We start from the raw sequence: 27,109 nt of genomic DNA on the forward strand, positions 1-27,109 counted from the left end.
GTTAAAAAAAAATATACAAGGTGCCCGTGAGCATTGCGAGAGATTTTAACGGTGCATTCCTGATGGCAACAGAAGCAAAAAATGTCAAAGCATAAAAAGAAATTCTTTGTTTTTTTTGTTCCTTTTTTTGAACACTCCTGTATATAAAACGTAATTTTTATCGATAAACACTTAACCTAAAATCCAGCAGATATCACTGGCCATTCAGCGAGGCAATGCCGCCAGTATTTTTGGCACTTTTAGTCCGGGTGAAAATCAGAGTGGGGGGTAGGTTTCTATTTGTTTATTGCTTTTTGTTATATAGATACTATTAGGTAGGCCGTTGACGAAACGTGTTGTGGATATATATTTTGTAGGATAGGTGCATGTTACGATGACGAAGCGTGTTGTGGATGTTTTTTTTTGCTTGTATATATTGACGAAGCCTGCGTCGTGGATCTGACATCTGTCTTGATATGATTTTAATTGTGTTTTTAATAAATTTTTGTGTGTTTTAAATGACTAAAAAGTTTTTTTTATTTGGGGGTAGCCTCTCGAATACATTTTTTTAATTTTTCGATGTCAATCAATAGGTATGTCCAGACTAGACCTCAAAGTGGCAATACCTCAGTCAAAAATGTGTTTTGTACCGACTTATGACGAAAGAATGATTTCGAATAACATTTAATTATCTCTGAAACTAGGCCTAATCCAGAAAATTTTAAATGACATTTTAGTTTCTAATTATTACCAGGAATGCACCATTAAAATGTCTCGCAATGCTCACGGGCACCTTGTATGTATAGGTTTTGCAGTTGGAGCTCTGGATACTGTGTTGTCACCAGTGGTTGCCCGCATACAAGATCAGATATAATTTGTAAAGAACACGTTTAAGCATCATGGAATTGGCTACTTGACAGTTTTTTGTAAATAATGTCAATCCATCTTGATTTTCCTGAGGATCAAATGTCTATATAGAACTCATGGCATGTAAGCAACACAAAGGTCAGAAATGAGAGTTAAAGTCTGACGCTCGCACTCGACGATTGAAACGCCTCTAACAAAATGTATGAAAGATCAAGAAAATTGCTATTTTGACCGTGAAATATTGCGTTTATGTGTATAGTGCACGAAACGGTTTACCTCCTCTTTTCTGGTACGGATGGCTAAGGAATGGAATGCGCTCCCGCCATCTGTATTCCCTGATAAATATGACCTCTCCTGATAAATATGGTCTCTTTAAAGCAATCGTGAATAGGCTACTACTGAACCGGTGAGCTCCATCTTAGGCCCTGTCTTCACTTTCCATCAGGTGAGACTAGAGCCAATCGCCGATCAGTTTTTAACAAAAAAAAAAAGTTGTCATACAATTTACTTTTCAATAATATTTAAGGAATCGAATGGTATAATTTTCTTTTTTATATTTGAAAGTTAATTTTTTTTTGAGACTGCAGCCTTGTATTTTATTATAATCTCAATATGTTTTTTTTTATTCCACTTTTTTATAACGAAATTTTGTTATAATATTCAACATGTGTCAAGTACCCAATTGTAAATTTCTCAGTAAATACTCACGATAGACCGATCAGAGTTGTGGTTCCGTGAGAAGGGATAGAAAGCCCCGAGCTGCATCCAGCGTTTGCACAGCTCGACGGTGGTGTCGCCGTTGAAGCCGCAGATGTCGGCGCCCATCATCGGTATGCCGAACAGGCTGAAGCTTAGGATTTCTGCAAAATAAAATAATACATTCGAACTGATTGGAGCTAAAAAGACCCTTATGTGCGGTATTTATTTAGTGATTACCCATCAGTCCATGCACAGATTAAGAAAAAGCGGCCAAGTGCGAGTCGGACTCGCCCATGAAGGGTTCCGTACCATTTATGACGTATTAAAAAAAACTACTTACTAGATCTTGTTCAAACCAATTTTCGGTGGAAGTTTGCATGGTAATGTATATCATATATTATTTTTAGTTTTTTCATTCTGGTATTTTAGAAGTAACAATAAATAACTTAATACATTTTGGGGGCTCCCCATACTTAGAACTGAAACTCAAAAAATCTTTTTTTCATCAAACCCATACGTGTGGGGTATCTGTGGATAGGTCTTCAAAAATGATATTGAGGTTTCTAATATAATTTTTTTTTCTAAACTGAATAGTTTGCGCGAGAAACACTTCCAAAGTGGTAAAATGTGTGTCCCCCCCCCCCCTGTAACTTTTAAAATAAGAGAACGATAAACCTAAAAAAAATATATGATGTACATTACTATGAAAACTTCCACGGAAAATTGGTTTGAACGAGATCTAGTAAGTAGTTTTTTTTAACACGTCATAAAAAATAAAATAAAAAATATTTTCATCAAACCCATACGTGTGGGGTATCTATGGATAGGTCTTCAAAAATGATATTTAGGTTTCTAATATCATTTTTTTCTAAACTGAATAGTTTGCGCGAGAAACACTTCCAAAGTGGTAAAATGTGTGTCCCCCCCCCCCTGTAACTTCTAAAATAACAGAATGATAAAACTAAAAAAATATATGATTTACATTACCATGCAAACTTCCACCGAAAATTGGTTTGAAAGAGATCTAGTAAGTAGTTATTTTTTAATACGTCATAAATTTTTTTTTTTTTTTTTTTTTTTTTTATTTATTCATTTTAATTAACACAGTATAACAGTTAAAACTAAAGCACTGTGAAATTACATATTGAACCTAGACAATCTAGACATGTATAATTGGAAAGAGTTGACATGAAACATCAAAATACTAATTAGAATACAGGTGACACTTATAACACAGAGGAGGGACGAATATCCATCATCTCGCTGAACCTCAGACATTCATCACGCACTGACATCCATCTACTTGCAAACACATCACATTCAGGCGCTGATGCGAGGAGTGAATTCAAGCTGCGTAAAGCTCGAACAAAAGGAGCGTTCCTGCGCGACACAGTTCGGGAACCCGGCACAGATAAAAGACAGCGATTACGAGGCCGAAATTCAAATCTAGAAGGTGTTGGGATGGGTGTGAAATGGTACGGAACCCTTCATGGGCGAGTCCGACTCGCACTTGGCCGCTTTTTAATTTTTTTTATACGCACCAGGTATGCTCATAGCCATGTCGTGCCACTCGCTGAACACGTCGCCGCTCCAGTGGCCCGCGTAGCGCCCGGAGCCTACGAAGGTCGAGCGGGAAATTATGAAGGGACGCTTGCCGCGGATCTCTGTTAGCGCGCTGTGAAAAACATGTTGATTACTTATTCTTGACGACCGCTCTGGGCTAGTGGGTAGTGACCCTGCCTATGAAGCCGATGGTCCCGGGTTCAAATCCTGGTAAGGGCATTTATTCGTGTGATGAGCATGGATATTTGTTCCTGAATCATGGGTATTTTCTATGTATTTAAGTATTTATAAATATTTATATATTATATATACCGTTGTCTAAGTACCCTCAACACAAGCCTTATTGAGCTTACTGTGGGACTTGGTCAATTTGTGTAATAATGTCCTATAATATTTAATTTTTTTTTTATTGCCGCACAATAAAGAAACAGATAGGTTACAAAATACAATAAGTAACATAAAAAATTGGCATGCGTAAAAGGAAAGGGCTCAACATACGCTGCGCATTTCATTACAAATTGACTGCGCAGCGCTGATTTTCAGTCGGCCCCCTGCAAACCAAATTGATATGTATGCGGGTTAAACTAGTTTAAAGGGGAGGGTATTTGACATTAAACAAGCGTCAAGCTTGATGAAAAGGCTAAATAAACATTGTAAATATAAGTTTACAATGTGAATTAAAAAATATATAATGGACTATATGGGTCAGTGGTGAGTGAACAGGGAAGCATCTAGCGTCTAGCGTTCTATAGATTTGAACAGCGCGCACTGAGGCCACTCGCATACGTTTACATATGTTTAATATTGACGCTGTTGTCGCCGCCGCTGGAAATCCCACTCGGTTTGTACCCTTACATTACAGTTCTATCAAACATCGACTAAACTCATTGAGTGAATTTTTATTAGTAGGTAGTAACACTAAAAATGTATTTAGTACATAATATTAAGTAAAATACAACTAATTCTACTAGTAGAGATAGCAGTAGAACAATGTCTGTATCTTTAAGTATTTAAAAGAATGTAAACAAATCAAAATTAGGTATTTTATTGAGCAAGAAAAATTCTTCAAACCACTTCATTTAACTCGGTGTGCCAAAACTTACAGAAGTTTTACTACGATATATTACTTACCGTAATAAGGAAGCTGCTGCAATCATGCTATTTTGTTAATAGGAATATATCGGGATGATTTGATTTATCAATAGTAATTTAGTTTCGAAATATTTGCTATCACTTCACACTAGTAAAGAACCTAAAACGATATCGAATATTTAGCCATTTGAGGGTAGATGAAAACATTACACGATTAAATGAAATAGGTTAAAAGCCAGAACAATTTTTTATTTGGTTGGTTAACCCTTTTCCAGACCGCACCAATATACAAGGTTTTCCCAAATCCAAATATATTCCAATTAATCCAGGTTTGATGATTCATTTGAAGACAAGTAACATTTCCTGAAAGTGTAATCTAATTTGAACCTTAAATCCGAATGCTAAAGTTGAAATTCCAATGGCGCGTATGTGGTCGATAAATCGTACCATGTCTGGAAAAGGGGTTAATTGATAAAATAAATGTTTCAAGCACCCGAAAATGTAAAAGCACATTGTTTATTTAACTACCTAAAGATACAGACAATAGTAATATAAAGATTTGGCTTTGTTTAATACAAATGATGTATGGGGCTTGTATGGGTTACATAGCTACTCACAAGTCCGTTGCGACGGCTTCAGTGAGCGAGTACAAGTTGTGCCAATCTCTATGGGTGCCGACGTAGTGTTGCGCGTCCATACAAATGGTCTTGGTGCGCAGACCGTCGGCTCCTGTTGTATGGGACTTGTATGGGTTACATAGCTACTCACAAGTCGGTTGCGACGGCTTCAGTGAGCGAGTACAAGTTGTGCCAATCTCTATGGGTGCCGGCGTAGTGTTGTGCGTCCATACAAATGGTCTTGGTGCGGAGACCGTCGGCTCCTGTTGTATGCGGCTTGTAGGGGAGGTCCTCTGGAGCGCAGGAGCCGTGGAGAGGGCCGGATAGTATGTTGGACGGCTCGTTCATGTCCTGATATATAATATATATAGTTTTAGCAGAAACGATAAAACATCGATTTCGTAAAAATACGTAAAAGTAAAATTGGATAAACTTTGCATTGCTTTTTTTAAATGAGATAGTATTTTGAAAACATTGCACTTTGCAGTAAAAAAAATATACAGGGTGAGCTTACCCATTGGACAAACTCTGAAATCCCACGTAGGGTTACTTCTCAGGAATCCTCTGACGTTAATATTTTTTAAATTAGAACAGAAGATAAAAAAATAAAATTTTCGAACAAAAGTTACTTGCAATAATCGACAACAAAAAGAAACACACTGTGTTAATCTTTGGCAGTGTTTTTGACAATTTGTTCGAAATATTTGATAATGATGACATTTTTCAAAAATCAGAAGCTTATTAGTGTCATAAATAAAAAAGATAATCAAAAAGGTCGAAGAAGGTTCCATACTATTCTTTGAGGATATTACCTTAGGAGCTACTAACACATACAGACTGCTCCAAAGTAAAAAATAGTAATTTGTTAATTTCTTCGAAACCGCTACACCGGTTGTTATGATACTTTGTACACTGGTTCTAAATACCCTAATGCATATGTACATTTCGGCTTTGTCCAATGGCTAGGGACACACTGTATAACACACAAGTTGACGCTGTAGGTAAATTATTTTCGTTTATTTAATAGTTGTCGCGGATAATGAGTTAAACATTGAGGTCCACAATTTCTCTGTTTATTTCCCTCAAAAGTGACGCCATCTAATCAAAGAATGAAAGAAATATCAAAAGCCAAAGGTATAGCGGCATCGTTTCGAGCGATGGCGCCACAAACGCCGATGCCCGGTAAGATTGCGTCACTTTTGGATATTTAACAAATTTACAACACAACACACATATCAGTGAAATAAGAATAAAAGTCAAATGGCGTTCTAAAAGTTTTAACCTTTTGACCGCCAAAGACGTCATATGACGCGCGCGGCTACAGTCCAATATCAACCTTCATGCGTACCGACAAGGTTCACGATTACGCGCCGCGTGCGATAGGCTTGACTTTCAAAAGGTTAATCATGTGTCGAAAGATGGCAGTAAATTTACTGTGGGTACAAAGTTTTCTTTGACAATTCACCTCTATTTCAAATATATAAAGATATAAATCCAAACAAACTTACAATCCAAGCTCCATCGAAAGGTATTTCCTTGTGTAAGCTTGTCATCATCTCCACCCAATAAGCGGTGGCGCTGGGGTGCGTGAAGTCGGGATACGCCGTCGAGATTTTGTTCCACGTCTGTAACACACATGTGCTTTTGGCAGCAACTTTCGTTGTTTGTGTACAAAATAAGTCTGTGCACACCGGATGTGTGTTCGTACTTGCGTAGACGTCACGTACACGTGCGTGTTGTAATATACAGATCCTTATAAGACACGGCACACCGCTTGCGTGATCTGTGCGTGCATGGCTCCAACATCTTGTCGCACGTAACGTAACCTTTGCTATTCCAGCGCAGTTTAAAAAACCGGACAAGTGCGAGTCGGACTCGCCCGCCGAGGGCTCTATACTTTTTAGTAATTGTTGTTATAGCGGAAACAGAAATACATCATCTGTGAAAATATCAACTGTCTAACTATAACGGTTCGTGAGATACAGCCTGGGGCCCATTTCTTAAACTATGTTAGGCTAATATTATTAGTGTTGTCATGGAAACCCATAGGATCTGACGGTTTACGGCCTAATAATATTAGTCTAATACTGTTCGAGAAATGGGCACCTGGTGACAGACGGAAGGACAACGAAGTCTTAGTAATAGGATCCCGTTTTACCCTTTGGGTACGAACCCTAAAAATGATTTTAGTCTAATGGGTTGTCAAGGTTAGATAAACAATTATCATAAAACGTTTTGCATCAAATGTGCGGTTTAAACAGTAGTCGTATTATTTTGCCAATCTATACAAACCTTGCCAATGAAAGGTTGCTTGGTCGAGTTCTTAATAAATATATCCAATTCCACGCCGCGGTCAAATGGAGGGTAGTCGCCGGGTGCCTCGCCTGCGCTCACACCGGGATCTGTACCACATTTAGATGATAAATAACATTTTATGTTAAATATATTTTGTAACAGCCTAAATGACGAAAACAGCTTGTTCGTGTTAAGCAAAGATACATTTATTGAGTAAGATGTGTAAAATCAAAGATATAGTGCTTCGAATTTGGCAGGTAAACGAGATGGCATGTCAAACTAAGGGGCACGTTTTTTTTCTTAGGCATTACCTCTCAGTTACAATTAATTCTCTTTGGTGTTAAGTAATGCAGTAATCTATATTTGTAACATTTTAAAATTGAAGCACCAGAGCGGCGAGCTTTATCTAGAGTCGTCGACCGGCTACAATAAAACTCGTCTGTATAACACGAAGCATGACTAAGAACTTTCTCCAAAAAACACGCCAATGGCCTACATTAGGTAAATATATTAACTATTTACTACATATTAAATAAATATCACATACGACTTATACATAGCATGGTGTATATAAACATACCAGAATTACCGATTGTTGTAGCTAATATCAAAGAGAATTTGAAATAGAGATGGATTGTCAAAGAAAATGTTGTAGCCACGGTAAATTTACTGCGATTTTTAGACACATGATTAAAACTTTTAGAAAGCTATATGACTTTGATCCTTATTCTTTCACTGATATGTGTTAAATTTTTTAAATATCAAGATGTGGCGCCATCTTACCGGACACAACCCAAAGATTGTGGCGCCATCGCTCGAAACGATGCCGCCATACCTTTTTCCTTTGATCTATTAGATGGCGCCACTTTTTGATATTTAACAAATTTAACATATATCAGTGAAAGAATAAGGATCAAAGTCAAATGGCGTCCTAAAAGTTTTAATCATGTGTCGAAAGATGGCAGTAAATTTACTGTGGCTACAAAGTTTTCTTTGGCAATCCACCTCTATTTCAAATTCTGTTTGTTATTATGATATTACTCACCTATAAGCACGACGTAGTGCATCCCGTCTTTATGCAGTTCATCCACGAACTCTGGTAGACCGGCGTATTTGACCTTGTCGTACGTGAAATCGTTCGAGTTGTTCATGTAATCCAGATCGTTCCATTGGACATCCTGATAATATATTATATTATTAACTCTAAGAAACGGGACTTGATCACTGTCCAAATTAGTCTAAGCAGCGCGAGTGCATACCTAGTTATAGATAAATATATACAGTCCACATCCATATATTGTTAAGTTAGTGTCGAATAAAGAAGCATCGAGAGAACACGTTGTTTGAGTTTTAAATTCCCGGCTCATCCAAAAGCATCCTTACCGCCTGAACATATGGTCCATAACGAACCGGACTAATTCACACCTGAGGCCGAGCGGCCAGCGCTCGAGAACAAAAGGCGGCTAGCGGTAATCGAGATAAGGATGAGCCGGACGAGTGTTAACTGCAAGTTTTAAGTGCAATTATAATTACGCGTAATAACATCGAGTTTGAACATTAACTACGATTAGTGTCTATAAGTGATTTTTGTGACTTTTTCGCTACAGTTTATTACGCTTAATATTATGAGTGAGTTATAATATTGAACTGAGCAATATAAACCGAGTTTTTGAGACATTTTCATCTGAGTGCTAAGTTATCTACCTACTTATATCTATGAACATTCGAGAGTTGTGCGAGTCATCATGTCTACATTAGAAGAGCTTATTCGTTATCAAGAGGAGTTAATCAGCAATTTGAAGACATCGGAGAAGAACTATAAAAAGTCGCCTAAAGAGAGAATTAAACAGCCGTATTTAGAAACTAGACTTGAAGTACTTGAGCAACAATTTAACGAGTTTCAAAGCGGACATAAGGCGATTATTTCCAACGCGTCAGGAGAGAGAACGAATACATATTTTACACAAAAGAAGTATGAGGAGTTTGAGGAGTTGTATGTTCAATATAAAACGGCTTTACGGGAAGCTTTGAAAACGTTTTTGCAAACAAATGCACAATCATTACCGCAAATTCGTGACATGGCCGTTGCCAATGAAAATGTTAATTGTGAATTAAAATTACCTCGCATTATTTTGCCGACTTTTAGTGGCAAATATGAAGAATGGCAAACGTTTTATGATATGTTTTCCTCGTTAATCCACACAAATAAGAATATTACGGCGGTTCAAAAAATGCATTATTTGAAAAGCAATTTATCTGGAGAGGCGCTGAGTTTACTAAGTAATTTTTCGACTACCGATGCAAATTATGATGACGCTTGGAAACAATTAGTTCGACGTTATGATAACAAGAGATATAACTGTAATGCTGTTATGAGGAGCTTATTTTCGACCAAGAAAATACACACGGAGTCTTCTAACGCAGTGAGGCATTTATTGGACACCACGTCAACATGTTTGAAGTCGTTGCAGAATATGGGTATTAACACGAGTACTTGGGACGCAATTATCGTGTATTTGGTGATTACAAAATTGGACGCTGAATCTATTAAGCAGTGGGAGCAGCATTTGAATATGCTCGGCGATGACTTACCCACCTGGCAGCAATTGCGTGAGTTTTTAGAGTACAGATTCAGGTCATTAGAGATGATTGACACCAACACGTCCCGCCCAGCACAATCAGCTAAGCCTGCAGCTAAGATTAAAACATTTCACACTGCTATCGAGAATAAAATCAAGACGAGTGACATCGAGTGTGCTATGTGCCATGAGACTCATCACGTTTATCACTGCAAGCAATTTGGTTCCATGACGCCCAAAGAACGTCAAGATTTTGTGCAAAACAATAGGCTGTGTTTTAACTGCCTGATGCCTACACACTCTGCAATGAAGTGTCGTCAAACGTCGAGTTGCCGTAAATGCGGAAGGAGACACCACACTCTTCTTCACTTTGAGAGAGATACCAACCAGGAGGCGAGAGCTACGAGTGAGGTTGCTGCGTCATCAGCGTCACCGAGTGTACCCCTATCCGAGAAACCGAGCACAACACGAGGTGATACAAATATTACTGCAGCGTTTTCGAGAGGTGCGCTTCAACCTAATCGAGTGCTACTCGCGACAGCTAGAGTTAAGGTATTTAATTCCACTGGTTGTAAACAAACTATTAGAGCTTTAATTGATCAAGGAAGTATGGTTTCCTTTATTACTGAGTCAACTGTTCAATTACTTGGTCTCAAACGTAGACCTATAAGTACTTCGGTGTCAATGCTAGAGGAGTGTAGTTTGAATACTAAACACATGGTTTCATTTAGCATAGTGTCATGCCATGACCCGACGAGTTCAGTCGAAGTATGTGCTTTCGTATTACATTCTTTAACTGCTTTGCTTCTAGCCACCAAGCTTAACGTGCCTAAGTGGGCAGAGATTGAAGACTTACCTTTAGCGGATCCTGCGTATACAACGCCAGGTAAGGTTGAGATCCTTCTAGGTGCCGAGGTGTATGCAGAAATATTACTCGAGGGGTTGATCAAGAAGCGTTCAGAGGGGAGCAATGGAACCATGATAGCTCAAAATACGATGCTCGGTTGGATCGTGTCTGGACGAGCAGTGAAAGGATCTGAGACTGAGGTGAGTGCTAGATTTACTAGTATGCATGTTCATATTCAGGAAGATGACTTATTGAAAAGGTTTTGGGAGATGGAGAACGAGCCTAATATGATTAAAAAGGACATGACTAAGAGTGAGCAACAATGTGAGGACTATTTTAATTCAACGACTGTGAGAGATGACGAGGGTAGGCTTGTAGTAAGACTACCATTCGCAACTGAGGACCCTAAGTGTCAATATGGCAATTCTAAAGAAATTGCTATCAAGAGATTAGAGATTTTAGAGAGAAAGTTACTGAGAGAACCTAAACTTAGAGAAGAGTATAACAAGGTCATGGAAGAATACCTAAGTCTTAATCACATGAGAGCAGTAAGTGAGAGAGAGCTAGAGAATCCTAAGGCAGTGTATCTTCCTTTTCACGCCGTTATCAGGGAGGACAAGGAGACGACAAAATTTAGAATTGTTTATAATGCTTCGAGTAAGGGAGACAACAACGTATCCTTAAACGACGACCTCCTTGTTGGCCCTAAATTACAACAAGATTTGAGACACATTTTAATGAGAGCTAGGAGTCACAAGATCTGCCTTGTCGCAGATATCATTAAGATGTATAGGATGGTTCGTGTAGCAGAGGAAGACACGGATTTCCAGAGAATTGTTTGGCGATTTAAGTCAGATGGATCAGAGCCTATACAGCACTACAAACTACTGAGATTGACATTTGGGACAGCTTGCGCGCCGTATTTGGCCGTTAAGTCATTACAGAAACTTGCAGAGTTAGAAGAGAGTAAGTATCCTTTAGCTGCGAGAATAACAAGACGAGACTTCTACATGGATGACTTACTTACCGGAGCTGAAACTGAGACTGAGGCACTAAAAATAATTGACGAGATGAATGAGTTGATGAGATCTGGTGGTTTCGAACTTCAGAAATGGAATACTAACTCTAAACCTGTACTGGAGAAGATTGTAGGGAATAAAGAGTTATCAGATCAGACAGTGCACCTAAAACTGAATAATACGATGAAGGTTCTTGGAGTAAGCTGGAATAGGGAAACTGATAATTTTGAATACACGCTAAATTTATCCAAAGTTCAAGAACCAATTACTAAGAGAAAAGTGTTGTCTGATGTAGCGAGGTTATATGATCCACTTGGGTGGATTGCTCCAGTCGTGGTTGTCGCCAAAATCTTCATTCAGAAGTTGTGGAAGTCAGGGTTAGAATGGGATTGTCCGTTAACTGAAGAGTTGGTGAGTGAGTGGCTGTCATTCAGAGAGGCATTGACAGATCTTAAGCAGCTGGCGATACCAAGATGGCTAAACGCCACGCCAAGCTCAAAGATAGAACTGCATGTTTTTTCAGACGCTTCAAAGTCAGCGTTTGCAGCAGCGGTATACATAAGAGTGATTGATGAGGTAAATGGCGTACACGTACACTTGATAACAGCTAAAACAAAAGTGGCCCCAACAGAGAGAGAAATTTCCATTCCGAGACTTGAACTGTGTGCTGCAGCCTTAGCAGCGAAGCTCATATCTGAAGTTGGACAGGTAATGGACGTACCAAAAGAGAATCTACACGGCTGGACAGACAGTACAATAGTTCTAGCCTGGCTCAAAGGAGGATCATCTCGTTGGAGTACATTTGTGAGTAACAGAGTGTCCACGATATTAAATATACTGGAGTTTGAGCAATGGAGTCATGTACCTACTGAGTTTAACGCTGCCGACTGTGCATCTCGCGGTTTACAACCAAGAGATTTACTAGACCATTCATTATGGTGGAATGGTCCGCAATGGCTAGCTCAATCTAACTTTGAGAAAGACGACATAATCGTAGAAGACACACATGAGGAGGAAAGAGTCGCATCTTTAACTGTTGTATCCCATATTGATGAAGAAACCCCAATCTGGTCGAGGTTTTCTTCATTATCGAGATTGTTAAAAGTAATTTCATACTGTAGAAGAGTTTTAAATCTAAAATTGCCAAAAATAGAGAGAGCTAAATTACCTAAATTTGTAACTTCTGAGGAAATAGATAAGACTTTGCTGTCGTGTATTAATCAAGTTCAAGAGAAAGAGTTTTCTCATGAGATAAAACAGTTAAAGAGTCGAGGAGTTGTGCCTAAAAAGAGTTGTCTTCGCACTCTTTGTCCTTTTTTAGATGAAAAGGGGACGTTAAGAGTTAGCGGCAGAATAGAACAGTCTGATGCAAGTTACGATACAAGACATCCGGTGATTATGCCTGGTAAAAATCATTTTACCACGCTTTTAATTATTGATGCTCATCATCGTACTTTGCATGGCGGTCCTCAATTAATGTTAAATTTTTTAAGATCAAAATATTGGATATTGCAAGCGAAGGATCGTACTAAGAAGGTTTATAGAGAATGTGTCACGTGCTTGAGATATTCTAACAAGAAGTCTATTCCTCTAATGGGACTTCTACCTGAAGCGAGAATGAAACCCAGTAAGCCTTTCAAATCCACGGGGGTAGATTACTGTGGTCCTATAAATATAAGGTTTTCACCAGGTAGAGGAGCTAAGTCTTTTAAAGGTTATATATGTCTGTTCGTGTGTATGGTTACCCGGGCAATGCATCTCGAGGCAGTTACAGATTTGACAGCCAAGGGTTTCATTGCTGCATTCCGGCGTTTTACTGCAAGGAGAGGTTATTGCCAAGACTTGTATAGTGACAATGGCACTAATTTTACTGGTGCTGACAGAGAGATGAGAGACATGTTCAACACTGCTAAATCATCATTACCTGATGAAATAGCAGCTATACTTACTTTAGAGCACACGACATGGCACTTCATCCCTCCGCACGCTCCCAATTTCGGCGGTCTTTGGGAAGCTGGAGTTCGTAGTACAAAAGGGCATTTGAGGAAGGTAATAGGAAATAGTACACTTACCTATGAGGAGTTAGCGACGGTCCTGGCGCAAGTTGAATCGTGTTTGAATTCTCGCCCTCTATCCGTATTGAGCGATGATCCAAACGACCCTCTACCCTTGACACCAGGTCACTTTTTGGTAGGTGAACCATTGATAAATATAGCTGATGAATATAATACTGAGTGTAATGTAAGTGGCTTAGATCGATGGCGCTTCACGCAAAAAATTGTATCTGATTTTTGGAAACGGTGGTACAAAGAATATTTAGTAACCCTTAGTCAGAGATATAAATGGAATTCTAATATTACTACCGAACCTGAGCTTAATGACGTTGTTATTTTAAAAGAGGACAATGTACCTCCAGCTAAATGGATTTTAGGCAAAATCATTCAAAAACATACTGGGCCTGACAATATAACAAGAGTTGTTACTGTAAAATGTAAATCAGGGATATTGAAGCGTCCAGTTAGCAAATTATGTGTAATAACTAAGTGATGTTATACATAACTTACATTTGTATTAGTTTTAAGTTCCGACTGTGTTATGTTTAACATATTTATTGTAGTTATTGTAGAGATTTTGCCGTGTAAATAAAGAACTATGTTCTTGGCGGGCGGAATGTCCAAATTAGTCTAAGTGTAAGGCCTGAGTGGACGCTCGGAGCGGAGCGTTCGGCGGGGCGTGCAGCGGGGCGGGCGAGCGTGAGATAGAGCGTCCAGTGAGTGGCCTCAGTGCACGCTCACCGCTCGTGTGAATCGGTCGCATTCACCATGGCATCGACGTCGGACGACATTCTTGATTTCTTTTTAGAAGAGACTTCATGGCTCAAAATGTGTCGTTTTTCTACAAAGCAAGGTCCTAGTGTCGTAGTGAAGCAAAGAAGACGGTTTGGAGAATTTCCCACTTTATACGAAACCTTAAGAAGCAATGGATTAAAAGTGAAAATAAATACTTTAATTTACCTTCCATTTATTTAAACAGTCTATTTTTGTAATGATAGCCAAAATGCTGGTTTATATTGTATTTCAATAATTATTTGTTTGCACGACATGACTGCACGCTCTTATCGCCGCTGCAAATCACAAACAGGTTTGAACCTCACCGCGACGCCCCGCTCGACGCTGCATTGCCCGCAAACTTGCCCGCTCGGCATTCGCTTTGAGCAGCGTCCACTCAGGACACCAGTATGAGTTTCATTTGTTTAACATGCACGCCGCACGCCCCGCCCCGCTGCACGCCCGACTCGAGCGTCCACTCAGGCCTTACACTAAGCAGCGCGAGTGCATACCTAGTTATAGATAAATATATACAGTCCACATCCATATATTGTTAAGTTAGTGTCGAATAAAGAAGCATCGAGAGAACACGTTGTTTGAGTTTTAAATTCCCGGCTCATCCAAAAGCATCCTTACCGCCTGAACAATCACGTTGAAAAATCAAAAAATGGAATCCAATCATTAGTATATGTAAGCGAAAATGAATATCGTTAGAGTTGTGTGTCGACAGAGTACCATTTGTCGTGCGCAAGTCAATAAACAAGACCAAGTGCGTTGGAAAAACTCGCGCGGCTAGAAGATGTTGATGTCAACTTTAGCCAGTCTTCTCCGAGACCACGGGGACAACGCCGTCCTCGAAACGTCAGAGGTAAATTTAAAACTTAATACGCGATTAAGTCCCGTTTTTTTTGAGTTAATAATGTGTAAAAATCGTGAAAGTTTTAATCAATATATTATATGTATTTGTTGGTTAAACCTTATTTATAAACTAAGTATTTTCGTCAGTCATTGAATCCAAGTAATTTAGTCCATCACAAGGCTCGGAAACCGGTTAAATTTCCAAACCGTTATCATGTACTTAGCGCAAAACCTTATAACTTCGGTTTCGCTAGAAAAACCGTAATTTAAACCGGTTTTTATGAGAACAGTTATCATATTTTCTAGTTTTTTTTCTCACCTACCCTCAAATAAGTGAACAGTGTCGAAATATGCGTCGTATCATATTTAATGTTTAAATATAGTTAAAGTGATTAAATCTCAATTATCAGTGACTTAAACCCTTCCAAAAGCCGTCTTTTGATGTATTAACACTGGGTGTGGTGTAGTGTCGCGAGATTTTCGTGGAAAAAGTGACGTTAAATAATCGCCTTGGGGCAGTTATTTCTTTGTTTTCGTGTAGCTTACAATTTAAAATGAAGTGTTTTCAATGCAGTGGGGACTGTAGCAATGATGATAGTGCGATACAATGCGATGGGTGTAAACGGAATGTTTGCTCAGCATGCAGCAATCTGACGAGTAGTGAGGCTAGAGTGATGGGTCTAAAGGCTAAGCGAACCCTGCTTTTTCTGTGTGTTCCATGTCGGGAGGCTTTGTTCCAAGTACCTCAGCTTATAAAGTCGTATGACGCGGTGCGTGAGGAGTTGTCCGATATCAGGAAGCAGTTATCTTCAGCTCCGAGTGCAGCTGCTGCCACTCAAGGGCAGAACCAAGGAACAAACGACATAATTGCTGAAATGATGGACCGGGAACGCAGATCGTGCAATGTAATTATAGTAGGCGTCACTGAGTCTGCTTCAGATGATAACAACATAGCGGTATCAAGCGACAACTCTATTGTGCGGGAGATTCTGAGTGAGGCAACCAGTGAGGGTGCTTTTGTTAAGGCAGTTCGTCTAGGACGTCGTGAAAGTAATAAGAATCGTCCGATCAAAGTCATCCTGAAGTCTCGTCAGGATGCGGTCAAGGTACTCAAGAACAAATCGAAGGCCAGACCGCAGGTGAGAATATACGATGACAAAACACCCCTGCAGCGGGCAGAGCTTGCGGACCTGCGGCAAAAGCTTAAGGAACGGACAGAGCGAGGTGAGGCTAACCTTACTATTAAGTATGTTAGCGGAGTGCCCAAAATCATTAATTTAAAAAACTAGCCAACCGCAACCCATACAACGACCTGACCTTTATGTATACCAACTTATGCTCTCTTCCTTCTAAATTTGATTTATTCCTGCTGCAAGTAAACAGGAGCAATCCAGCTATCGTAATCGTATCAGAGACTTGGCTTCATGGTGGAGATAGAAATTGCACCTTTGCCATTCCTAATTATAGTCTGTATAGGCGAGATAGGCTAAGGCGCCCGAGGTTGCTGGGCGGCAAAACGCGAGGTGGTGGGGTCGCTATCTACGTCAGAGACTCTTTGAATGGCATTCCAATTATAGCTCGGAAAAACCTGAACTACATGTGTGATGAGGCTGAAGCTCTCTACTTGGATATTAGGTTTGACTCGTACCACTTCCTTGTAGTTGGTGTGTATCGCTCGGACAATGAACCCGACTGGCTGACGCGGGACTCCAAGTTACTTGAAAATCTGCGTTTGGCGTCAGAAAACAACACTCTCATTATTGCTGGCGATTTTAATTACCCTGATATTGTCTGGCCACTGTGCGCTGTGCAGAAATTGTCAGGAGCTGCTGAAATTTTCCAACAAATGTTTCTAGACAGTAACCTACACCAGCTTGTATCTGAACCGACTCGCTTCCGCGTCAATAATGCGCCTTCCCTGCTTGACCTTGTTATGACTAATGATAGCTCTCTCTGTTCTTCTGTAACTCATCAGCCTCCTATTGGAAAAAGTGACCACTGTGTACTGACATTCAAAATGCAACTGTTGGCTCAGCGAAATGCCCCTAGGATTAAGCAGAAGTTGCTTTATCATCGTATCAACTATGAAAATTTTTGCCATGATCTTTGCAAGGATCTGAACGCCTTGCCTATTACAACTCAGCCTGTTTTAGACACACTATGGACAGAATTTAAAGTTATTCTTACACAAAATATTCAAAAGCATGCTCCTCTTGTTACAGTAAAACAGAATAAATACAACAAACCTTGGATCAATAAAGACATAGTGGCTCTTACTAAAGAAAAACGATTAAGATGGGACTCCTATAAAGTAAGCAAGTCAGATGAGGATTATGACCGATTCAGGGCCATTAATAACAAGTGTGTTGCAGAGACTAGGAAGAGTAGAAGTCGGTATGAAAATAACATATTATCAAATGGTGACAAGAAATTCTATGCTCACATTCGCAGGCTCAGTGCGTCCAGAGTGGAAATTCCGCCTGCAATTAAAAGTGCCAGTGGAGATCTACTTACCAACCCCATAGACATTGCCAACGCTTTTGCTGCTGAATTTCATAAAGCATACTCCCAGGAACCGGATTTCACTGTACATCCTATAGTCGATAAGGTGGCTCGTGTTCAGACCGCACTATGTGACATACTTTTCACACCAAAGCAAGTTTTTGATGTTCTGAACACCTTGGATGTCAACTCGGCTGCTGGCCCTGATAGCTTTCCAAGCATTGTATTGAAGCAAGCTGCTGCTGTGATATCCCCGAAACTGGCAGAAGTTATGAATTGTTCTTTTACCTCTGGTTGTATACCCCGGGATTGGAAACATGCTCTAGTAACCCCAATTTTCAAGAATGGTGACAAGACCGACCCGTCCAAATTTAGACCAATAAGTCTCACAAGCATTATCTGCAAGTGTATGGAAAAAATTATATGTAAGGAGTTGACAGGTTTCCTCAATAGGGAAAACTTAATATCAGTGAAGCAGCATGGTTTTGTACAAAAAAGATCTACAGTTACCAATCTCTTAACCTGTGTACATGGTTGGACCCAAAGTATGGACCGTAACCTTCCAGTAGATATTCTTTATTTAGACTTTGAACGTGCATTTGACAAGGTTCCTCATCAGAGACTACTTTTGAAATTAGATCATTTTGGAATCCGTGGAAAGCTACTAAAATGGATAGAAGGGTACCTGTCAGACAGAACCTTCAGTGTGCGAGTCGGTGACTGCCTGTCTCAACCACTAAATGTGCTGAGTGGAGTACCTCAGGGATCTGTCTTATCTCCGACTCTGTTTGGAATATTTGTGACTGACTTAATAGCACTAATAGAGTCAGAATCGTGCTTCTTTGCAGATGATGGAAAGTTCTTCGCTAACCCTCATGTTTCTTCTGGTCAGCTGCAATCTGATTTGGATCGGTTAACGGAGTGGACTTCGCAGTGGATATTAAAATTAAATGTTAACAAATGCGCAGTTCTGCACCTTGGTAAAAAAAACCCTATGGTCCAATACACGATAGGAAGCTCGCCAATTGCAGCGGTGACGTCTCAAAAGGATCTCGGTGTGACAGTTACAAATAACCTGAAGTGGGGTGAGCACATAAATAATATAGTCAAAAAGGCAAATTCGTTCTTGTATGTTATAAAACGCTCCTTCCAATGCATATCTGTTGAAGTTTTTATCAAAATTTATAAAACATATGTCCGCCCTTTGCTCGAATATGCTTTCCAAGTATGGAATCCCTATTTTGTCAAAGACATTGACCTTTTAGAGAGTGCGCAGCGAAGAGCCACCAAGATTCCATTTAAGCTCAAACGCCTACCTTATGAAGAAAGGCTAAAGGTACTGAAGCTGCCCACACTCAAAGCCAGGAGAGCGAGAGGAGACCTTATCGAGTGTTTTAAGATTGTTACCCACTGTTACAACCTCCCCGACATTCACGATATAATCAACAAAAGAACTATCAGCCGCGAGACCCGAGGTCACAGCCTAAGAATTGTTCGCACTCCCACTACTACTAAAGCTGCATATCATTCTTTGTCCAACCGTGTCGTGGCGGCTTGGAACCGTTTACCGGATAGTGTTGTAACTGCTCCCTCGGTCAATGTTTTTAAAAACAGATTGGACAAGTGGCTTTTAAACAATAAGTTAGACTGATGTTACTTAGTGATGTGATACGACTTTACAAACTTTGAACTGTATAATACAGGACACTGTGTGACATAGGCTCATCAGCTAAATAGCTGCTCGCCTATAATTATATAATAATAATAATAATAATATTTAGAACAGTATAAACCGGTTTCGTCCTATATATGTCGGTGTTTATGTTTACGTGACACCACCAGGCCAACCGGCCGTCGCTCGTTGAATAAACCGGTTTTTTAGGTTACAATAAAGTTCTTAAAACGTTCGCGTTCTTGTAAAAGTTCGGAGGAAAACCGAAATAAACCGGTTTTACCGGTAATTTCAAAACCGGTTCCCAGCCTTAGTCCATCATGTATATTGGCCAAAATAATTAACATTTAACATAATATGCTCACTTCAGGCCTTTAGGGTAACTTACAAAAGGAATGCCAGCATCTCTATTTTTCTGCCACACATCTCGAGTCACGTTCAAACTGCCGTAATCGTATCTGAAACAACGTTATTGTAAAATCAGATCAGATTTCAAGTCAAGGTATAAACCTTGATTGAGGTACATACAATTTTCAGCATTAAAACTATTTACTTATTGTTAGTAGACTGATCAACGTCATTCAGTAGTGAAGTATGAAACTTGCCATAGAATAAAATTTAGCGAACGCTTCAACGGTGACAGACAGTTTGGTGCAAGTGGTTCAACCGATCCTTGATTGCACAGATTCAAACCGAGCGTGGAGGCCGACGAACACAAACATAAACATACCCCCTGTGGTAATAGTTGCATAGAATGGTTGCTAGTAAAATTCAAGGACTAACATCAGTCACCATTAAGGCTCGACCACCTGCGATGTTTGAGAGACAAAGGGGGAAACTAGCTATAACCAAATGCAGACTAACTAAGTCTACCAAAACCAGCTATGTAATCGGTCCGAAAATCTACAATGCTATCCCAAATGACATACAAAACGTAGAAAATAATAACTCATTTTATAGAACTATGGAAGGTAGAGGCAAGGAACAAAATCTCCATATACCAAAAAGTGTCCGACAAAAAAAACATAAATAGGTGGCGCTACAATATCTAGAATATTTGAGAAAAAAATCTAATCATAGACAGCGCACTTCACTCCGTCAATAACGCCTAAGTTCTTAGCTACTCTGGAGAGATTTGGAACTATTATTTATAGCTGACAGCTGGACACTTTTTGCAACAATTCTGCCTAAGGAGAGTCTGTTCCTTGCCTCTATATATAGAACATTAAAGAAATGGCTGATTAATTATGCATATTTTGAGAGTCGAGAATTATGTGACATTTAATTTGAATTTCATTTACTTTAATTTAATTTTTAAATCTATTGTTATTATTCTCTTTATTTTTTTTTCTTATGTTAGGTTTTTTATATCATGAATATAAAAGTAAAATACAAAAACATGTATATGTACATATGACATGTACATAAACATATATAGGTATGTACATAATATTAAAAACCTAACCTAGGGTGGGCAGGGTCCAAGCTGCCGGTGGTCAGGGCCGTAGAGAGAGGAACCGGCGGACTATCCGCGCCGTGTCCAAGATCACCGCCTTCTGCATCTGACCCTTGATCCAACCACCTAGCGAGAGTCTCTCAAGGTGCTGGTCGAGACTAACTCTTCTTATTATTATTATGCTTGTTCATAATCTGACATTGTATGATTAATACGTATTTTTCTTATTGACTACCTACATATATCAACCATCAAAGAGGAAGTAAATAGCTTCTCAAAGAAATATAAGGATAGGTTCACAAATCATGAGAACGAACTTGCCAGAGACATATTAAACGACAACAGTAACATCACAAGACTCAAAAGGTGGCAGATCTTGGAACTAGACCAGAGAGAACTAGACCAGAGGAATGGTGGTTAATGGACCACCACCTGGAAAAAGACATAGATACAATCTGATTATGGCTAAGAAAGCCGATGGCAGATGAGAGTAAAAACGAAAAAAAATAAATATCGAACATGTATTAATATTAAGTGTCGGATCCCTTTGTTTGACATAATGATTGAAAGTCATAATGTAATGATTGTCAGATTATCATTAGTCATAATTCTGAAACCGTTATTTTTTCAAGAATATCCTTAGGTTATCTTAACCTCGTAAGGCCCAAGGTCCTACCTATAGGACTTATTCAGTTCGATGAAATTTAAATCATATTCAATTAGGACAGAGTTGCATTTGTTTTGTTTCGGGCAATTTTCAAACAAATTAAAATCTACTGTATTCCGTGCACTATAGGTTCAAATTCCAGTGGCAAATTTTGGATTTTTCATTTCTATGGCTGGGCCTTAAGAGGTTAAAGATAGGCCAGCTCCAGCTTACTTGCAGAGATGGAAGCCGAGCGCCCAGTAGGGCGGCATGGCGGGCCGGCCGACCAGCGCCGCGTACTGCGCCGCCACCTCCGCGGGCGCCGGCCCGGCCAGCAGGAACAGGCTCAGCACGCCGCCCGTCGCGCGGTACGTTATAGCTGGCGCTGGTTGGAGTATTACGTCTGTTTGAATAAAACGAAGATTTTAGTATATTACGATACAAGTGCGAAAAATAGGAAATTCGAAACTAGTGGCGATAAATTAAAACACGACCGAAGGGAGTGTTTTAGATCGACACGAGTTGCGAATTACCTATTCGCACATGTATCGTACATCGTTTTACAGTACATATGGCCCTTTAAATGTTCGACACAGTAACGTAATATGCTACTTTTCGCACTAGTGCTATAAAGTAGCACCATATGTACTGTAAATAATATTTACAGTACATATGGTGATACTTTTCCGCACTAGTGCGTAAATTAGCACATTATGTAACTATGTCGAAAATTTAAAGGGTCATATGTACTGTAAAACGTTGTACGATACATGTGCGAATATTTCCATTCCTATTTTTCGCACTTGTATCGTAAATAACTATTTTCACATAGCTTGGGTTGGGTGACAGCTGTCGTCTCAATACAATTTGGCATTTTAAGGTTAGAAATTGAATTGAGATGACAGCTATCACCGAACCCAACCTATGTGAAAAATATTATAGGCCCGGATGCAACAGACATGATGTTATAGTATGAACTTTTAAAACTATAGGACTTTTTCACGACATTTAATTACACCAAATATATTGCATTCAAAACCGTAATAGTACAAGTCAGAAGTATAAAGTATAAGGGTCATATAAAACAAAAAATATATAAAAGAAGTCAGAAGTTTCACTGATTCGCCTTTATAAATACTTCTGTAAGTAAAGCGTGTGTAGAAACGCAAGAGTTACCTAAAAGCGACGAAAGAGCTTAAAGACAATCGCTCCTTCACAATGATCTTAACTTATATTAACTATGTTGTTAGACAAATCGTAACCACTCACTTTATCATAAATAAATAAAATTATATATGTTGAACTAGCGTCCCGGCTTTGCACGACTTACACAAAACAAAATTATACACCTAAACCTGTCTCAAGAATCACTCTATATTTATGAGTGAAAACCATATGAAAATCCGTTCAGTAGTTTTTGAGTTTACCGCGAACATATAGACAGACAGACGCGGCGAGGTACTTTGTTTTAGAAGGTGTAATATGTAAAATAATGACGCCAAAACCTGTGATGTAAAAACGCCAAATATTTTATGGAATTTAAATAAGTTATGACCTTATAACGATTAAGGTACTGTATGCTTAGGACCAAACGTAAAATTTCGAATTGTAAGTTTGATATTTTTCTCAAAAATAGGACGGCAAAGTCAACTTTAAAAATTTGTCGCAAAGTGCGTAGTTTATGGTCAGTCAAAAATAAAAAGTTTAAAACATTGCAGGTTCTCAAACATCAAACATCTCGATGTCAAACTGCAATATTGCATACAAATTCCATTACTTGTTGAGTACTAAACTTTTTAAAAAGTTGCATTGCCATATCAAATGATAGCATAGGTCCATTAAAAGCAACAATGTACAGTCAAGGTATTAAATATCGACACGGACAAAGTGCCAAAAATATGTACACACGACCTTATTGACTATACATTAAAGTATGTATACATATTTTTGGCATTTTGTCCGTGTCGATATTTAATACCTTGACTGTACTATAGTTATTTACCCATGGCGTAAGAGTTGAGCAGAAGCATGCCGTGGCTGTTCCCGTTCGGCTCCAGATTCAAGTAGAACGGATGCGTCCCATACAAGTTTGTCTGTAACAAGTGTAATTTGAAGTAAGTCAAGTTTGAGAAAAAGCAACAACGGCCGTAACCATAAGGGACTCATTATGTCAGGATGGCCGCATGTTATAGATAGACTCACATTTCTTGTTAGTCGGTTTAGAAGTTGAATCGAGATATAATTAGTCATCTCACTCTTACCTACTGTAACATAATGAGACAGATAAACCCACGTTCTCAGTAGGCGCGGCGTCGTAATTAAAAATAGCTTACGTCTTCCTTTTCACGTCGAGTTTGAACCGAGAATATAAGGCATCTCACTCTTACCTACTGTAACAGAATGAGACAGACTTACGTTCTCAGTAGGCGCGGCGTCGTAGTTAAACATAGTATACGTCTTCCAGTTCATGTCGAGTTTGAACCGGGACTGCCGCTCGCCGAGGCCGTATATTTGAGAAGAGGGTAGTATGGCTGACAGTTGGAGGAATTTGTCGGATAGGATGAGGCCGCCGACGTCTTGAGTGTTTATACTGGAAAAGGGTAGTTTTATGTATTATCTAAATAAATACAAGACTCCTTGGAAAATCAGAACACAATTTACTCGTTTTTATATTTTCTAGCTTTATACATTTCGTTTATATTACATAGCAAGAGAAACATCGAGCATAAACAAGAATGTCTATAATCTATAATCTTTGCATGTCTGCACGCAGACTGAATACACTGGAACTTTGTTTTTTTTTGTACCAATATGATCTGCATGTATATACGTGTATTCTGCGCAAATAAATTCTTTGAATCTTTGAATGGGAAAATACAAAAAACCAGCAATATACAAAAAGGGTCATATCTGTAAGCCAATTAGCACTATCTCAAATCAAAATTGAACGCACACATCTACCATAGATCCTTTATCTTAAAAGTAAATTGTCAACATCAGTTGTTTTAAAATCTCCTCCTCTTCTTCCTCGCGTTGTCCCGGCATTTTGCCACGGCTCATGGGAGCCTGGGGTCCGCTTGACAACTAATCCCAAGATTTGGCGTAGGCACTAGTTTTTACGAAAGCGACTGCCATCTGCCCTTCCAACCCAGAGGGCCTAGGCCTAAAATCTAAATGTAAGTCTTAAAAGTAGCTTAAAATACATACAGTGTGACGTTATCTGAATTCCTTATGACCTTGAAGCCAACGGTGGCGCTCTCAATCTGCACGCGGTACTTGAGGTTGGAGATAGGTTCGGGGACCATCGGTATTTCAGGGTACGGGGGTTCGAAGCGCTTGTTTTCGGCGTCATAGATCTGTGACAGAAATACAAAACATTACATTAGCATTACAATGCTTATTTCATCATACTTATTAATGTCAAAAACTGCCCCTAGCCTGCACCATAGCCTTGAAAAGATACTGGCGCATGAGACGCGGTGGGACTCATTTTTGCCAAACGTCAATTTTTGACAAAAGTAAAGTTACCGCATAATGTATTGAGTCGTAGCACGATAGTGGCTTAGACTATCATCTAGTACAACCAAAGAATCTTTGGTTTCGGTCATGTTTACGAAGCGGTAAGTGGTATATTGGGGAGAGTAATAGGCATATGGCACTCTTGAATTTGCTATATTACACGCAGGGTATATAGCAAGCACAACCGACCTTGATTTGGAGAACATCGTCAGACAGGTACTTAAAGTCCATCCTGGCTATTTCGAAGACGGCGGGGTAGCCAGAAGGCCGCATGCGCTGGTAGTATCCTGTTTGCACCGTGCTTAGTTTCGGTAATGTTTGAGAAACGGTATGTATCGTATTGCGGAGGGCAGTAGTAGTAGGTATACAAAATATGTGGCACTGACGCATTGCCCAAATTAGACGCAGGGTATAATTACAGCAGTCACAACCAACCTTGATTTGGAGAACATCGTCAGACAGGTACTTAAAGTCCATCCTGGCTATTTCGAAGTCGGCGGGGTAGCCAGAATGCCGCATGCGCTGGTAGTACGCGGTTGCGCCGTGCTTAGTTTCGGTCATGTTCGCAAAACGGTATGTATCGTATTGCGGAGGGCAGTAGTAGTAGGTATACAGAATATGTGGCACTGACGCGTTGCCCAAATTAGACGCAGGGTATAATTACAGCAGTCACAACCAACCTTGATTTGGAGAACATCGTCAGACAGGTACTTAAAGTCCATCCTGGCTATTTCGAAGTCGGCGGGGTAGCCGGAAGGCCGCATGCGCTGGTAGTACGCGGTTGCACCGTGCTTAGTTTCGGTCATATTCGCGAAACGGTATGTGTCGTATTGTGGAGGGTAGTAGCAGTATGGCGCGCCTTGGGTTTTCGCTGGGAGCCAGCAACAACCTATAAATAAATCATTTATTTACTCAACTAAATTGTACAAATTCGGGTTTAAAAGTTCTAAGATCCGTCGCCTTAACATATGTAGCCACTAATGTTTGGTTACGTTCATAAAATATTACCGGCTACTCATGTATTGGCCGAAGGGTAGTCCGGCGGTTCCGTGGGAATTTGCCGAATCATACACCGCAACGGTATACTGTGTCGCCGACATGATTTTTGTTAGTTTATAAGATTTTTATTGTAGATATGTCACTTTGTAAGGCATGTATCTATTGGGCGTTAGTTGCCTTAAAATAAACGATATTTGATTTGATTTGGTATTCCACTTCATGCCATATATATAAATACATTGACAAATTTTTCGGCTGTTATTTCGTCCTGTCAGCCATTATTATTATTTATTAAATAGTCATTTTAAATATATATTAGACAGTTTATCACGCCTTAGTAGACTAACTAGCCTTCAAAGCTATAAAAAGACGACAAATTAATAAAAAAGAGTAAATACCTCTTTGCACACAGTCCTTCTCATTAGCGCCGTCTTGCGGGAAACAGTCGAACCTCATATTATCCTCGATCTGCGCGCAGATGTCGCTCATAACCTAAAGTAATACAATGTGTATCTAAATAAATTATGTCCATACTCAACTTAAATATCAACATATTTATAGACATCTGGCACCAGCTCTTGTGAAACCATTTGTAACTTTTTAATATTGTTGAGTCTTAACATAGAGAATTTGAAATAGAGGTGTATTGTAAAAGAAAACTTTGTAGTCAATTTGTCAAATATCAAAACTTTGCGCCATCTTACCGGGCACAACCTAAAGGTTATGGCGCCATCGCTCGAAACGATGTCGCCATACCTTTGGCTTTTGATCTATTAGATGGCGCTACTTTTTGATATTTAACAAATTTAACACATATCAGTGAGAAATAAGGATCAAACTTAAATGGCGTTTTTAAAGTTTTAATCATGTGTCGAAAGATTGCAGTAAATTTACTGTGGCTACAAAGTTTTCTTTGACAATCCACCTCTATTTCGAATTCTCGCTGGTCTTAACCCTATACCGCCAAAGACGTCAACTGACGCGCTCGGCTACAGCCCAATGTCAACCTTCGTGCATTCCGACAATGTTCACAATGACGCACCGCGCACGGCAGCGTTCACAGGGTTACTTA

General features: G+C 39.4%; 1 protein-coding gene across 1 annotated transcript in view; it reads right to left on the minus strand.

Annotated features, from left to right (window-relative positions):
- Nucleotides 1–27,109, minus strand: part of LOC133523891 (lysosomal alpha-glucosidase-like) — a 55,930-nt gene that overhangs the window by 8,980 nt on the left and 19,841 nt on the right. Inside the window, exons 5-18 of the mRNA XM_061859645.1 lie at nt 26,436–26,529; nt 25,599–25,927; nt 25,228–25,560; nt 24,727–24,875; nt 23,935–24,109; nt 23,522–23,612; nt 21,754–21,922; nt 19,806–19,875; nt 8,158–8,290; nt 7,110–7,219; nt 6,326–6,442; nt 4,969–5,168; nt 3,087–3,220; nt 1,555–1,706 (exon numbers count right to left, since the gene is read on the minus strand). Coding sequence (XP_061715629.1) covers nt 1,555–1,706; nt 3,087–3,220; nt 4,969–5,168; nt 6,326–6,442; nt 7,110–7,219; nt 8,158–8,290; nt 19,806–19,875; nt 21,754–21,922; nt 23,522–23,612; nt 23,935–24,109; nt 24,727–24,875; nt 25,228–25,560; nt 25,599–25,927; nt 26,436–26,529 — 2,256 coding nt within the window. The remainder of the gene's footprint in view (nt 1–1,554; nt 1,707–3,086; nt 3,221–4,968; nt 5,169–6,325; nt 6,443–7,109; nt 7,220–8,157; nt 8,291–19,805; nt 19,876–21,753; nt 21,923–23,521; nt 23,613–23,934; nt 24,110–24,726; nt 24,876–25,227; nt 25,561–25,598; nt 25,928–26,435; nt 26,530–27,109) is intronic.

Source organism: Cydia pomonella, chromosome 12, assembly GCF_033807575.1.
Source record: "Cydia pomonella isolate Wapato2018A chromosome 12, ilCydPomo1, whole genome shotgun sequence".
Lineage (NCBI taxonomy): Eukaryota > Metazoa > Arthropoda > Insecta > Lepidoptera > Tortricidae > Cydia > Cydia pomonella.